The sequence below is a fragment of the Phodopus roborovskii genome, unplaced genomic scaffold (genome assembly GCF_943737965.1).
Source record: "Phodopus roborovskii unplaced genomic scaffold, PHOROB, whole genome shotgun sequence".
NCBI classification, from domain to species: Eukaryota; Metazoa; Chordata; class Mammalia; order Rodentia; family Cricetidae; genus Phodopus; species Phodopus roborovskii.
Window position 1 is genome coordinate 23,156,215 of NW_026126416.1, and position 14,032 is coordinate 23,170,246.

The following is a 14,032-nucleotide window of genomic DNA, read 5'->3' on the forward strand; positions in this document are numbered from 1 at the left end:
CTCATCGTACTTGTCAGAACTCACCACAACTCGCTCTCCAGAGATCTGGCCACCTCCTAGCCTGAGAGAGGGATGAGGAATCCATGGCGGGCGCCAGCAGACGAACGAGCGGGGCGGTTCAGGGATGTAGCCCACGGGCAAGTGCACAAAGCAGCGTTGGCGGGGGTTGGAGATCACCCTGGCGGTCGGGGGCGTGGCAAGGACAAAGGGGCACGGCAAGGGCGGGTTGGGGGCGGCTCTGCAGCCCGCAGGCGTGGCTGGCAGTGGCGCTCAGCTAAGGTGGGGGTGGAGTTCCGCCTCGCTTTTAAAGCGGACGCGCCCGTGCCTTCGGGGTGCGGATGAGTAGCCCCGTACTTTGGAACTGTTCCGAAACTTCGTAGTCCCTCCCGGGTCTGCACTCCTCGACGCCTGGGCCTGTGCACGTGAGCCGCCACGGATCCGGAGCAGACCTCGCGGGTGAGGGCGCGACCTGGGCTGGAAGCAGCCTCACGTCGCACGGTTAGGACCGCGGCGCGGATCGCGAGTGTGTCCCCGGCTCCCGCTGAGAGCCCGCCCGGAACGGCGGAGTCCTGGGTGAGGAGCCCGGGCCACGGCCACCAGGCGTGTGTTCCAGCGCAGACCAGTGTGGGCGAGAGGCTGTGCGGGCTTCGCGCCTCCGGCGGCGTTCCACCGAAAACGACCCGAGTCCCAGTGCGTGCTCGTGGCAAGGGACGGCCGGGGACGCCGTGGGGCGGGCATCCCGTTGGTATTTGTTCTGCGTTCGCCGCCTTGACACACCTCCAGTACTTGAATGAAAGATGTAACGTAACCGGTGGAGCCGAGGGTGGGGAACTAGGAAGTGGGCAGGGTGGCGCTGCGGGGTGCGTGCCATCGCCTAGAGTCAAGACCCACCAGAGCCGGGTGTGTCCGGTCGCTCACCTGCTCCTGGTTGTAGCTGGTGCTTCGCTACCGCCCCTAGTGCTTCGGAATCCTGTCCATCCCCCTCATTCTCAGGGCACGACCCTTTGTCGTGCATGCGGTCCCTCCTGTGAGTCCTTCCTCGCACAAACATCCGGGTAGTACCTCCAATCTCAGTGTACTCTGCATACGCACTCCGACCCTTCTTTCTGAGCCATTGGCTCCCCTCTGGCGGCCCACGGTGTCGCCTTGGGATGGAGGCAGTTGCCGAATCAGTTCTCCAGATGATCCCTGGCGATTGGGGAAGTTGGAAAAAACTGAGCCTGAGATAGGCATGTGTAGCCCCTGGAACCAGGGCAGATCTGAGGAGAGGCTCACGGACACTCCCCCACCCCAAAGTACTGGGCGTGGCAGGGCGGGGTCCAGGGTGGAGGCCAGTTCCAGCTGCCTTCATCCAGAGCTGGATTCGGTTCATTCAGAGATGCTTGGGTGAATGAGCTGAATACTGATAATTTAGTGATGAAATGACCTGAAAAAACACCCTTCATGCCCTTTGCATACCTAGCAGCCCCTAGTAGATGGACTAAGGGATTTAGTACCTTAGATGAATATTGGCTTCCCCAGATACTGCAGAGTCCCCTCCGTAGTACTCTGACCCCTGCCTCTTGGCCTGGTATGTGTTCCTAGGAATGATAAGGAGTCAGCAGGGGTGGGGTGGGCTGAGTTGAAGAGGACACAAGAGATTGTCCTGGGCTGGTCCACGGGGCTGGTGACAATCTTTGCTTTCCTTGTAGGAGACTGTCCTGTGGCCATGTCACAGAATGGACACCTTGAGGACTCCAGTGAATACTTCTCAGGTTTGTATCTAGATATGGCCCATGATCAGAACTCTCTAGGGAACTCAGCTGCTGCACCTTCCAACAAAAGCATAACAGAGGGCACTTGTCTGGCCCAGTGCTGGAGTGGTTAGCGCCCTTCTGGAGGCTGTGTGGCTTGCTGGGTGGACAGCTCATGAGGCAATCGACCGGGTTGCTGTAGCTCTGGGAGGGCAGATGGCTACCAGCACTGCTTGCTCTTTCTCTTGTGGCTCACTATCCGGCGCCATGCTTATCTGGCAGCTTTAGGCTACACTACATGCTATGCATGCCTTGTCTGTTCAGTCCCCATTTAGCCTTGAAGAGAAAGGCTGCAATCGTCTGTTTCAACTGGTCTAGGTTCTTCCTGCATTTGACTCCAACCTACCTATTTGTGTCTGCTCAATGTTTGTTATTTTGTTTTATGTTTTTTTTTTTCCTTTAAGTTTGGTATTGAGAAAAAAAAATCTCATGTAAAACTCCCTATGGAGCCAAATATGAACTTACATTTCCAATTATATCCAAGTATTAAGATTATAAGTTTTCACCCCCAAAACAGGTCCTTGGGGTGCCAGAGCTTGAACTCTGGGTTTCATACATTAGGCACACACTCTACACTGAACTGCATCCCCAGCTCTCCCATGTTGTTTACAGGTACAGTGTGTAGGCATCCTGGTGATGAGTTTTCACCCAGCTGCCCAGGGCATGAGGGCATTATTAGTGTTGTGGCTAGCTTAGGCCTGCAGAGCCCTAAGGGTCTGAGAACAAGGCAGAGCTCCAGGTAGAGAAGGAAGTAGTGGGCTGGGGATGGCAATAAAGGCAAGAGTGAGATGGGCTAGTGGATAATTATTTAGACAGGGTCTCATGTAGCCCAGGCTGGCCTCATGTAGTTGAAGATAACTGAACTTCTGATCTTCTTGCCTCTTTATTGGACTGTGCCACCTGACTCCTCTCCCCAGCCCAAGTAGTTTAAAATAAGGCAGGCTTGCCTTAAGGAGGGTTTTGCCATGTGTGTTGTAATTATTTTTAAAAAGCGGCATGAGAGGAAAAAAACACCAAGCAATAGAGCTCAAGTGGAGGTTTTGGGTTTTTGTTTGTTTTTTGTTTTTTATTTTTTTGTTTTTTCTTTTTTATGAGGGGAGGGGGAACAGGAAAATGGGAGAGGGGAGGAGAAGGGGGAGACTACCCTCTTGGGGCAGGAGCAGCAGAAGAGAAAAGAGAGGCAGAGGAGGAGGGGAGAGAGAGAGACAGATAAGCAGAGGGAGAGATGGGAGGTGTGCAGGGCCCTTTAGGAAAGGGAATGTAGTGAATGTGCAGAGGTGGTGCTCTTACTGGCTGCAGATGAGGACATATCCTATCAGGACCCCAAGGGCAGGCAGTATATATACCTGATACTAACAATGTCCTCCACAATAAAGACAGGGAGGATGCTTTCTGGCTCAATAGTTCCAGGCCTGGGCATGAGGTGGGGGGGCTCCTCACCAGGTCCTGAGCTCAGGATATCAAGGTATAAGGAAGGCCTGGGATGTGCAGAGAAAGCTGAAGGGCTAGAGTGGAAAACAGTCAGGGTGAATCACTGGTTGGCAGGTGCAGACATGCTATTGACCTGTCCCTGTGCAGGGTGTTTGCCAGTCACTATCGGGCCCTGGATTACAAAGGCCCCTTTCCTAGAAGTGTCCACAGGTTGGGGAGCTATAGGATAGCCTGAAAGAGGTTCTGACTGGGTTAGAGGTAGAACTCTGGGAAGAGTGTGCCAAATGAGCCTAAAGATGGCCTGCAGGGAGAGATACTTGGCTGGCTTATAGGGCAAGAGTAGGCATGCCTATGACCCTAGCTGTCAGTCCAAGGTCTGACTGGCCTGAGGCACTAAGGCCGAGGGTAGGGATAATGGGCTGGCTCAGGCTGTGATTTTTCAGGGCTACAGGGAAAAGAGCCATTTGCATGTTATATGGAAGGGTGTAAGATGGTGGTAGAAGCTGTAGCCCTGACCACAGCCTGGGCTCGGGAGTTCCTGCTGCACCTCGGAAGGGGCGTGACGGGAGTGGGACTAAGGAGGCCTTCCATCTTCTGACTGGTTCACAGGCCTTCTTGCCTTCTGGGTATTCAACTGCTGAACTGCCTGGTGCCCCTCCCTCCCTCAGTCTCACCTGCCCTCCCTGGCAGGACAGGCTGTAAGCCCTGTACCAATGAGGGCGCAGAGGTTGGACCTGTAGCAACTGCACCTTCTCAGGGGTGACCAGGTAGACCGGCTGTCCTGAAACTCAGAGATCTGCCTGCCTCTGCCTCCTGAGTTCTACATTACAGATGTGTGCTGGCTTGTAACTCTGTATTCAGGCTGCCCTTGAATTCACACAGATCTGTCTGTCTCTGCTTCCCAAATGCTAGGATTAAATTTAAACTGGAGAGTCAGGATAGTACAGAGCCCTGGTCCTTTTGATTTGTTTTCTTCTTTTTTGTTTTGTTTGTTTTTTGAGACAGGCTTTCTCTGTATTGTTTTGGATCCTGTCCTGGAACTCACTCTGTAGACCAAGCTGGCCTTGAACTCATAGAGCTCAGCCTGCCTCTGCCTTCCGAGTACTAGGATCAAAGGAGTGCGCCACCAACACCCAGCCTGCAAGCCCTGGCTCTTAAAGCTGAAAAATGACACATAAGATCACTGGGCAGAGCAGGGATGTGGTGTCACATGCCTTTGATCCCAGCACTCGGGAGACAGAGGGAGGCAAAGAGCTCTGTGAGTTCAAGGCCAGCCTGGCCTACTGAGCAAGCTCTAGGACAGCCTCCAAGCTACAGAGAAAACCCTGTTTTAGAAAAAGAACACTGGGCAGGGCCTCAGTCTGTATGCCAGCTGCCCCACTCTGAGTGGGTCCAGGCAGGACCAGCAATTCTGCTTCCCTTAACCAAAGCTCCAGCCTTGACTGGACAGTCTTTCCATCAGGGGTGCACTCAGGAGATGGAGCAGAGGTACCCATGCTTGGGACTTAGAGCCCCTCATGGTGTGTAGTACTGATAGATGGTCTCTCCTGGTGACAGCTGCGACTCTGGGATACTTTAAGAATGACACGGATGATACCCCTGAAGTTCGGGAAGACAGCCTAGGGGATGAAGCCTTTGACACTGTCAACTCCTCCATTGTGTCTGGCGAGAGCATCAGGTTTTTCGTCAATGTCAACCTTGAAGTTCAGCCCTCCAAATCTGGTATGGGACCATATGAGTGGCTGTGCTCTGTTAAGGAGCCCTGCAGAGGTAGGGTAGCATACTGAGCTCTCTTCCGGTTTCTCCAGACTTAGAAGCTGCAACTGGTGGCTGTGTGCTCCTACACACCTCCCGCAAGGTGAGGCCAATCCTGCAGGGCTGTGCTGGGTCTCCAGTTAGTTCTAAGGGAGCTGATTCCCTTATATCTGCTATGCTGTCCCCATATTCCCAGGCATTCCTAAGTAGGGATCTCAAACCAGCCCAAGCCTGAGCCTTCTCTCCTAGATTTCGTTCTTGGTGGACAGGGACATTCATAGGCATCATGGAGGGCAGGTGGGGGCAGGAACGACAATGGTCTAACTCAGAGGCCTGTGTGTGGTTCTGCACCGGGACCCCTACAGTATCTGAAGTTAAAGAACTTCGAGGAAGAGGTACGTGCTCACCGGGACCTGGATGGCTTCCTGGCGCAGGCCAGCATCATCCTGAATGAGACAGCTACCTCACTGGATGATGTTCTTCGGACTATGCTGAACCGCTTCGCGCAGGACCCCAACCATGCAGAACCTGACTGTGACCTGGACCTGCTCATGGCCAAGCTCTTTACAGATGCAGGGGCCCCCATGGAGAGTAAAGGTAAGGCCCCCTCCCTGCCCTGGCATGTGACTGTGGCAGGGGCAGCTGACTCTCCTGTATCCTTCCCTCCATCCTCAGTCCACCTGCTGTCAGATACCATCCAGGGAGTCACCGCCACTGTCAGAGGAGTGCAGTACCAGCAGTCATGGCTGTGCATCATGTGAGTTGCCATCCTACCACCATACCTGGCCCCTTCTGTTACCCTGGAGCTAACCAGGCATCCCGTGTCCCTGCAGAGACTAACCTTAGTGACACACTGTGGTAGCATCTCTAATTTGGGAAAAGAGCATATACACACTCTGTCCTATTTGATCTTTTTTATGTGTGCATGTATGTATGTATGTGCACGACATGCATGACACAAATACCAGAGTTCCTGATGCATTGTTAGCTGCCACATGGGTGCTGGGAATTGAACTTTGCTCCTCTGCAAGAGCAGCCAGTGCTCTTTACTGCTTCGCTGTCTCTCCAGCCCCCATGTGGTCTTTTTGTTTTCCCCTAGTAACCTCTCTTACAGGCTCTGCAAGGGTGGCAGGAGTCTGCTCCTGGGTTGCAACTGTCCTATTGCTCTCTGTCTTAACCAGCTGTACCCTGAAGGCCCTGCAGAAGCGGCATGTGTGCATCAGCCGCCTGGTTCGACCACAGAACTGGGGAGAAAACTCCTGTGAGGTTCGCTTTGTCATCCTGGTCCTGGCCCCACCCAAGATGGTGAGTTTCAGTCTTGAGTGTCTTGTGAGGCAGGCAGGTCTCCAGGTTGCTCTCCGGTTTCCTTGGAAATGTCTCTCCAGGCTTCCTCATACCTACTCTTCCTCTCTATCCGATGTTTATTAGAGATGCTCTTGCAAAGTCCCTATTGCATCTGCATTTCCTTGGAAATACCCAAAAGGTTTGCTTTCCTACTGAAAAGAAAATGCTTTTTACAATTACAGATTCAGGCTGCTGGCATCGTAGACTGGTGGCAGTGCATGTCCTCAGCATGTACAAAGCCCTGGATTCAAGTCCCCATATAATGACTATATGCATCGGGCCATTCTTTGGCTGGCTTCCTACCAACACTCCTGCTTTATGATTTGCTGGACAAGGACCTGAATCCTGCACTCCTTGGTCCATATGCTGTCTGGGCAAGGATACCTTGTTGCCTTTGCTTGCTTATTTGTTTCCTTTATTTATTTTTTGGAGACAGGGTTTCTCTGTAGCCCTGGCTCTCCTAGAGCTTGCTCTCTAGACCAGACTGGCCTCAAACTCACAGATTTCCCACCTCTGCCTCCCAAGTGCTGGGATCAAAGCTGTGCCCCACCACAGCCCAGCTGGTTATCCTGCTTTTGTGGAGGCTATAGCCAGTCCAGTCTGGGATTCTTCCTCTAAGGAAAAAGTTTTAAAATCCTGAATAGGGAACTGTAAGCCTCTGCCCAAAGCTATGGAAGAGACTGAACATTCCAGCCTTCATTAGTGCTGTGCTGTTTTCCCCCAGCGCTGTGGCTGGACCTCAGGGCCCTCACGTACGTGTAGCCAGGCAGGTGCTCTAGCACTGGCCCACTACTCTACCCTCTTAGTGCTTTTGAACCAGACTGGAGGCTGGCCTTGAACTCCAGATCCTCCTGCCTTCCCAGTGCTGGCTTTATAGGCCTTCTCCACATCATTCTCTGTCCATTAGCTTTTTGATAACTCTGCCTGACTCTGGTGCCAACTGCCTTCTCCAGATTCTCTGGCAGTAGTCTTATAGATATGCTGCCCATAATATTGTTCTAGAAAAGAGCACGTCATGATTTAGAGGGAGTGGCAGCTGGCAGTATGGGCCAGAACAATTGCAAGAGGCAATGGCCTTAGTACCCATATCACTTGAGGCAAATCAGGCTGTACCCAGTGTGGAGTTCCTGCTCAGGAACACTCAGTAGGTACAGCCCAGACTGTCACTCTGCATCTCGGTGAGGGCGTGAACAAGCCATGTGTTAGCTGTCACTGTGCTGAAAAACTCAGAATCAGCTTGAAGGAGGGAAGGTTTACCTCAGCTCAGGGTTTCAGTCTGTGGCTGGCTGGCTTGACAGCTTTGGAGCAGAGCAGAATGTCATGATGGAAAGCGCTCTGGTGTGGGAACAGACTTGATGGCCTCATGGCAAGCAAAAGGCAGAGAGAGAGAGAGGAGAGGCTGTGGCTATGGTTCAGTGGTAGCAGGCTGGCGTAGCATACAGGAGGCTCTGAGCTTGCGCACCAGCCCCTCCCCAAAAGTGGGGAGAGAAAGGCTCCCAGGAAAACATATATTTGTTTGGTTTTTTTTTTGTTTGTTTGTTTGTTTTGCTTTTTGAGACAGGGTTTCTCTGTGTAACAGTCCTGGCTTTTCTGAAATTCGATTTGTAGACCAGGCTGGCCTTAAACTCACTGAGATCCGCCTGCCTCTGTCTCATGAGTGCTGGGATCACAGGTGTGCGCCACCACCTCCCGGTAACATACACTCTTCTAAGGAGCACTGCTCAGTAACCTACTTCCTCATACCAGGCTCATACCAGACCCACGTTTTCATTTCCACCACTTCTCAATAATGCTGTGACGAGGTCAGACCCCTCAGAACCCAGCTATCTCCCCATGATTAGCTGGGGGTCAAGCCTTCAGTACGTGAGACTTTAGGTGGACATTTCATATCTAACTCTTAACACTTGACCAAGGTCAGGTAAGAGAATAAGGTCTGATGGGCCTGGACCCCTTTTCAAAGCCAGACAACCCAGCTGACATCCGGTCCACTGGTGAGATATGGCTAGGGGTGTGTTTTGCTCTGATGTGATTTCATGTCAGTACTCAAACCTTTTTCTTGCTTAAGACAATGCTAATGTCTGAGTTCTAAGAAAAATACTAAGCCAGGCATGGGTGGCTCATCTGTAATCCCAACACTTGGAAAGCTGAGGTAGGAAGAATGCCATAGTTCTAGACCAGCCTGATCTATGGAATGTGACCCTGTCTCAAACAAACAAAAAAGAAAGAAAGAAAAACACCAGCTAGAGAGATGGCTCAGTGGTTAAGAGCACTGGCTGCTCTTCCAGAAGGCCTGCCTGGATTCAATTCCCAGCACCCACATGGCAGCTCATAATTACATGTTACTACAGTTGCAGGGGATATGACACCCTCACACAGGCATACATGCAGGCAAAACACCGATGCACATAAAATAAGAATAAACAAATCATTTTTAAATTTTTTTTTAAAGCCAGGCAGTGATGGTGCACACCTTTAATCCTAGAACTTGGGAGGCAGAGGCAGGTGGATCTCTGTGAGTTTCAGGTCAGCCTGGTCTACAGAGCAGGTTCCGGGAGAGCCAGGGCTACACATAGAAACCATATCTGGAAAAAAAAAAAAGGTAAAAAAGAAAAAGGAAAATCATGAAATGCACAGCATTTCCTAGTGGGAATAGTGGCAAGATGCATTAACGTCTGAGCTTAGGGAAACAACCTCCTTCCAGTCGCCTGTGCATGACTGCACTTAGCAAAGACAGGGTGTCCTCTGCTACAGGAACTGGAGGTGTAACCGTACCACCTTCTGTTCCCAGAAAAGCACCAAGACTGCGATGGAGGTGGCACGCACGTTTGCTACCATGTTCTCAGACATCACCTTCCGCCAGAAGCTCCTGAAGACCCGCACGGAGGAAGAATTCAAGGAGGCGTTGGTGCATCAGAGACAACTGCTCACCATGATGATGCCAAGAGCAAAGGAGCACAGCATGAGTTCCCTCCATACTCACAAACACCATCAGGTTCAGAATAGCACTGGGGTGGTGGGAGGGGCACAGGCCAGCCAGGGCTAACATGATCTGTCTTTTCTCCCAGCCCCCGAAGTTCAAGGACTTTTTCCCTTTTGGAAAGGGCATCTGGGTGGACATCATGCACAGGTTCCCTGTGTACCCACTGGATTTTACCGATGGTATGTGTCCAGCCAGAGCTCAGCCTCCCAGGCCATGAGGCCATGTGTGCCTGTCCTGCATCTCCAACAAATGCTGTCTGTCCTGCATTCCTAGGCATCATTGGGAAAGGCAAGACTGTGGGCAAATATGTCACCACCACGCTCTTCCTCTACTTTGCCTGCCTCCTGCCGACGATTGCTTTTGGATCTCTCAACGATGAGAACACGAATGGCGCCATTGGTGAGGGGCTGGAGGTGGTAGGGATGTGTCAGGCAGGACCCTGGGCTATGGTGACCCCTGAACTTGCTACCTCCGCAGATGTGCAGAAGACCATAGCTGGGCAGAGCATCGGAGGACTCTTATATGCGCTCTTCTCTGGGCAGCCACTGGTGATACTGCTGACCACCGCACCCCTGGCCATCTACATCCAGGGTACAGTAGGGTTGAAATGGGAGATGGTGCCAAGGTCCTGGAGCCCAACCCAGCTCTGACTGCATATCCTGCCCTCATGTCTGCAGTGATCCGAGTCATCTGTGATGACTACAACTTAGACTTCAACTCGTTCTATGCATGGACGGGCCTGTGGAACAGTTTCTTCCTCGCACTTTATGCCTTCTTCAACCTCAGCCTACTTATGAGTCTTTTTAAGAGGTGATTGGTCCCGGACTAAAGTGTCTGGGGATGTGGGTCAGCCTCATGCCAAAGCCCTATAACCCCAGGATAGATAGTGTGCTCTCCATAGGCCAAGGTGGACTTATTGGGAGTGGGGGGGGGAGGCACTCTTTCACGGTGATGGGCCATACGGGAGCTTGGGGAAAACTTTTCAATAATTACTGCCCCATCACACATCTTGAGGCATATCACTGCTTTGCAGGTCAACAGAGGAAATCATTGCCTTCTTCATCTCCATCACATTTGTGCTGGATGCTGTCAAGGGCATGGTCAAAAGTGAGTACAAGTCAGGCGTGGTGGGGCACACCTTTAATCCTATCACTCGGGAGGCAAAGGCAGGAGGATCTCTGAGTTTGAGGACAGCTAAAGCTAGGTAGTGAGACCCTTTCTCAAAAAAAAATTAGTACAGAGTACAGACCCAGAGAGGGACCTGCTTGGGGGTTGTGCTTAATGGGCAGAGGAGAAGGAGTCAAGCTAAGTTTGTTCTTCCCATGGCAAAGGTACAGTAGGAGCTGTGGCTGGCACAGCAGCAGCACCATGTGCTGAAGGGAAGAGCTTCTCCAGGCAAAACCAGAGAGGGACAGAGGCACCGGCCAGGCAGGGTGGGGTATATCGACTGTACAGCAGAGCAGAGGCAGTAGCTGACTTGGGAGACAAAAGGTAGATGGGCAGATGGTTCCTGGTTGACTGAGAAGACCAGAGCTCTGTCCTATTCCTATTTCCCTTTAGAAGCCCTCTCCCCCTTTATGGCCCCTTCCCTTCAGCATCCCCACCTCCCTTTACATCGATAAGGAAGCTAGGCTCCAACCTCCCAGATCTCAGATGTAGCTTAGGCCTGTTGATCTGCCCCACAGTCTTCTGGAAGTACTACCATGGTCACCACCACCATACAAAAAGGACTTCATCCTTGGCGAGCTTGTTGAGCATAGGCAGAAGCTCCAACACCAGCCTCCACACTGCGCTCAACACCAGCCTCTTGGATAGCCCCATAGAGGTGGCCACAGCCAGCAGCTCCAGCAGCGCTCACTCGGGTCAGGCTACGGCCGTGCTCAGCCTCCTCATCATGCTGGGCACACTCTGGCTGGGCTACACCCTCTACCAGTTCAAGAAAAGGTAAGGGAGTGCCTTTGGTCCTAATACTTAGGAGGCAGAAGCAGAGGATCACAAGTTTGAAGCCAGCCTAAGCTATACAGACTCTAGCTCAAGACCTCCTCAAAAGAAATGAGGGGGCCCATGGGTGGGAGGTAGGGGCCAGCCAGCCCCCAAGCCATGCTGACACACCCATCAACTCCAGCCCCTACCTGCACCCATGTGTGCGTGAGACCCTGTCTGACTGTGCCCTGCCCATCGCGGTGCTCACCTTCTCCCTCATCAGCTCCTATGGCTTCCAGGAAATTGAGAGTGAGTTGAAATGGGAGGATAAGCTGGGGGTGGCATGGCCTTGCTCCCTGGGAACTGTGGGCCAAGCCTGTCCCATATTGCAGTGAGCAAGTTCAGATACAACCCCAGCGAGAGCCTCTTTGAGATGGCACAGATCCACTCTCTGTCCTTCAAGGCCATCGGCAGTGCCATGGGTCTTGGTTTCCTGCTCTCCTTGCTTTTCTTCATTGAGCAGAACCTGGTGGCTGCCCTGGTCAATGCACCAGAGAACAGGTACTGAGGGCTGTGGGAGGGTGGGGCAGGGTCCCAGACCTCTGACAGCCAATAGGACTCTGTCCATGTGTACCCACCTACCTACCTCAGGCTGGTGAAGGGCACAGCCTATCACTGGGACCTCCTGCTACTTGCCATCATCAATACGGGGTTGTCTCTATTCGGGCTACCCTGGATCCACGCTGCCTACCCCCACTCCCCGCTGCATGTACGGGCACTGGCCTTGGTGGAGGAGCGTGTGGAGAATGGGCACATTTATGAGACGTGAGTATGAGTGGTCCCTAGGGTTCTAGGGCAAGAGCCAGGCAGACCTGAGGGTCAGACCGGGACAACCTGGGGCTACATGTGACCTAGGAAAGATTGTGGCTTAAAGACGAGGGCTCAGAGCAATGTAGCCCTAGCTAGAGCCTCATGCAGCCCTGTGCTCTGGGTCCCCACAGGATTGTGAATGTTAAGGAGACCCGGCTGACCGCGCTGGGTGCCAGTGTCCTGGTGGGTCTCTCCCTGCTGCTGTTGCCCTTCCCACTGCAGTGGATCCCCAAGCCTGTGCTTTACGGGCTCTTCCTCTACATTGCGCTCACCTCCCTGGACGGCAACCAGCTCTTCTCACGTGTGGCTCTGCTGCTCAAGGAGCAGGTGGGTGCCTGGGCCAGGGAGGGAGTGTGGGGGACACACAGCCATCCCTGACTGGCTGGTTGCTGCTGCCCACAGACATCATACCCACCCACACACTACATCCGGAGAGTGCCCCAAAGGAAGATCCACTACTTCACAGGCCTACAGATTCTGCAGCTGCTACTGCTCTGTGCCTTCGGCATGAGCTCCCTGCCCTACATGAAGATGGTCTTTCCCGTCATCATGATCGCCATGATTCCGATCCGGTATGACCAGGCTGGGTGGCTGTCAGGAGGGCTCAGCCCACCGCTGGGCTCAATGGGTACCTGCTATGACCATCCACCACTCACTCTGCCTCTCCCTTTCTCTGCAGCTATAATCTGCTACCCCGAATCATTGAAGCCAAGTATTTGGATGTCATGGATGCTGAGCACAGACCCTGACCTGTGCTGTCCTCTCCATCCTTTCAGGCCTGCTCTGTGACAATGTCCGGGGAGGTATGAACTGGAGGTGGCTCTGGCCAGTCCTCATTGTGGCCTAAAGCCCCTGGGCATTGTGGTTCTCAGTGTTGTGTACTCACCCCATTAACTTCAGTTTGGGGTCAGAGACAGACATTGCCAGGGTGGGGCTAAGAAGAGTAGATTTTCTTTTGATAAAAGAGTTGATGCCCAGGAGAGAGCCCATTTCCTTGATTGTATAAGGAATTCACTGTGTGTGCAATAGTGAATAAAAGTCTTGTTTCTATACTTCAACATGCTGCCTCCATCTTTGTTACTTTCCCAGACTTGGGGACAGGAAACAAACCCACTGAGAGAAGAATAAAAGGGACCAACCAATGTTCATCGTGTACCATCTATATGCTGTCATTTCCAAAAGTGGCCTCTGGCCCAACTGTGAGATGTAGACAACCAGACTTTTGTGTCAGCCAGTTGAGGCTCCTGCAAGGGATGTTTTCTGGGAACAAAGACCCAGAACAGACACAGCAAAATCATGTGTGGTGAAGAAAGTGGCTACGGGATAGAGATGAGGGCAGGAGTTTGGCTCTGTTTGGGCCAGTGATGTGATTTATTGAGAACTGGGAGACAGTCTGATTACTCTGATGGAGTGTAGGAAGTTAAGACATGCCAGGCTGAAGAGATGAGCCAACCTGGAGTGTGACAGCTGTTGTTAGTGGTCCTGATCCTGCCTAGCCAATGAGAGGCAACTATGCAATGTCAACCAATCAGAACACCTGGGTGCTGTTTTTCCATTCACTTGACTCCCAAGGTCTAGGTTGCTGACTTAGTGCCTTCTCATCCCCTCCCTGAGGGAGGGACTCATTAGGACCCAAGTAAAGCAACAATGGAGGAGGAAGAAGATGCCATGCTTCTGGTTTGATCCTTCCCAGGGGGAGACTAAGGCACTTCTACCCCTCTTCCTAAGGTCCCAACAACAGTTTATTGTGTTACAGAGAATAGGTGAGGGGCTTCTTACTAGAGCTTGGGTGTTCCTCCTCAAAGGCCACGTAGGCAAGTCTTTACCTATCAGGGATGATGATTTTCCCAGAGGCAAGGATGGAACCTCTCTCTAGTCCCTCCCATATACACACTTACCGTTGCCCTGGCCACATGTACTTAGGGTAAAGTTGCAT

The 14,032-nt window shown here is 52.4% G+C and overlaps 1 protein-coding gene across 3 annotated transcripts; it reads left to right on the forward strand.

Annotated features, from left to right (window-relative positions):
* The first annotated feature begins 308 nt into the window (after positions 1-308).
* Positions 309-13,154, forward strand: Slc4a11 (solute carrier family 4 member 11). 3 transcript variants are annotated; one of them, XM_051183368.1, is made up of 20 exons: positions 309-456; positions 1,692-1,754; positions 4,782-4,946; positions 5,033-5,082; positions 5,345-5,576; positions 5,655-5,736; positions 6,161-6,284; positions 9,112-9,315; positions 9,389-9,482; positions 9,577-9,702; positions 9,781-9,894; positions 9,981-10,113; positions 10,337-10,410; positions 10,989-11,247; positions 11,429-11,535; positions 11,619-11,787; positions 11,878-12,051; positions 12,228-12,423; positions 12,499-12,668; positions 12,776-13,154. In XM_051183368.1, the coding sequence occupies exons 2-20, from the start codon at positions 1,709-1,711 to the stop codon at positions 12,843-12,845; spliced, it is 2,589 nt and encodes an 862-aa protein (XP_051039325.1). In that variant the 5' UTR covers positions 309-456; positions 1,692-1,708; the 3' UTR covers positions 12,846-13,154. The 3 variants fall into 3 exon arrangements, with proteins under 3 accessions (XP_051039325.1, XP_051039326.1, XP_051039324.1); XM_051183369.1 differs by having other exon boundaries at positions 452-573; XM_051183367.1 differs by lacking the exon at positions 309-456 and adding an exon at positions 1,429-1,570.
* The last annotated feature ends 878 nt before the right edge of the window (positions 13,155-14,032 follow it).

Excerpts from the sequence above, each read along its gene's own strand:
- Slc4a11 (XM_051183367.1), top strand. The coding sequence starts at position 1,444 with ATGCCCTTTGCATACCTAGCAGCCCCTAGTAGATGGACTAAGGGATTT. Across the intron at positions 5,737-6,160 it reads CAGTCATGGCTGTGCATCAT|CTGTACCCTGAAGGCCCTGC; the intron begins GTGAGTTGCCAT and ends TGTCTTAACCAG. Across the intron at positions 9,483-9,576 it reads CCCACTGGATTTTACCGATG|GCATCATTGGGAAAGGCAAG; the intron begins GTATGTGTCCAG and ends CTGCATTCCTAG.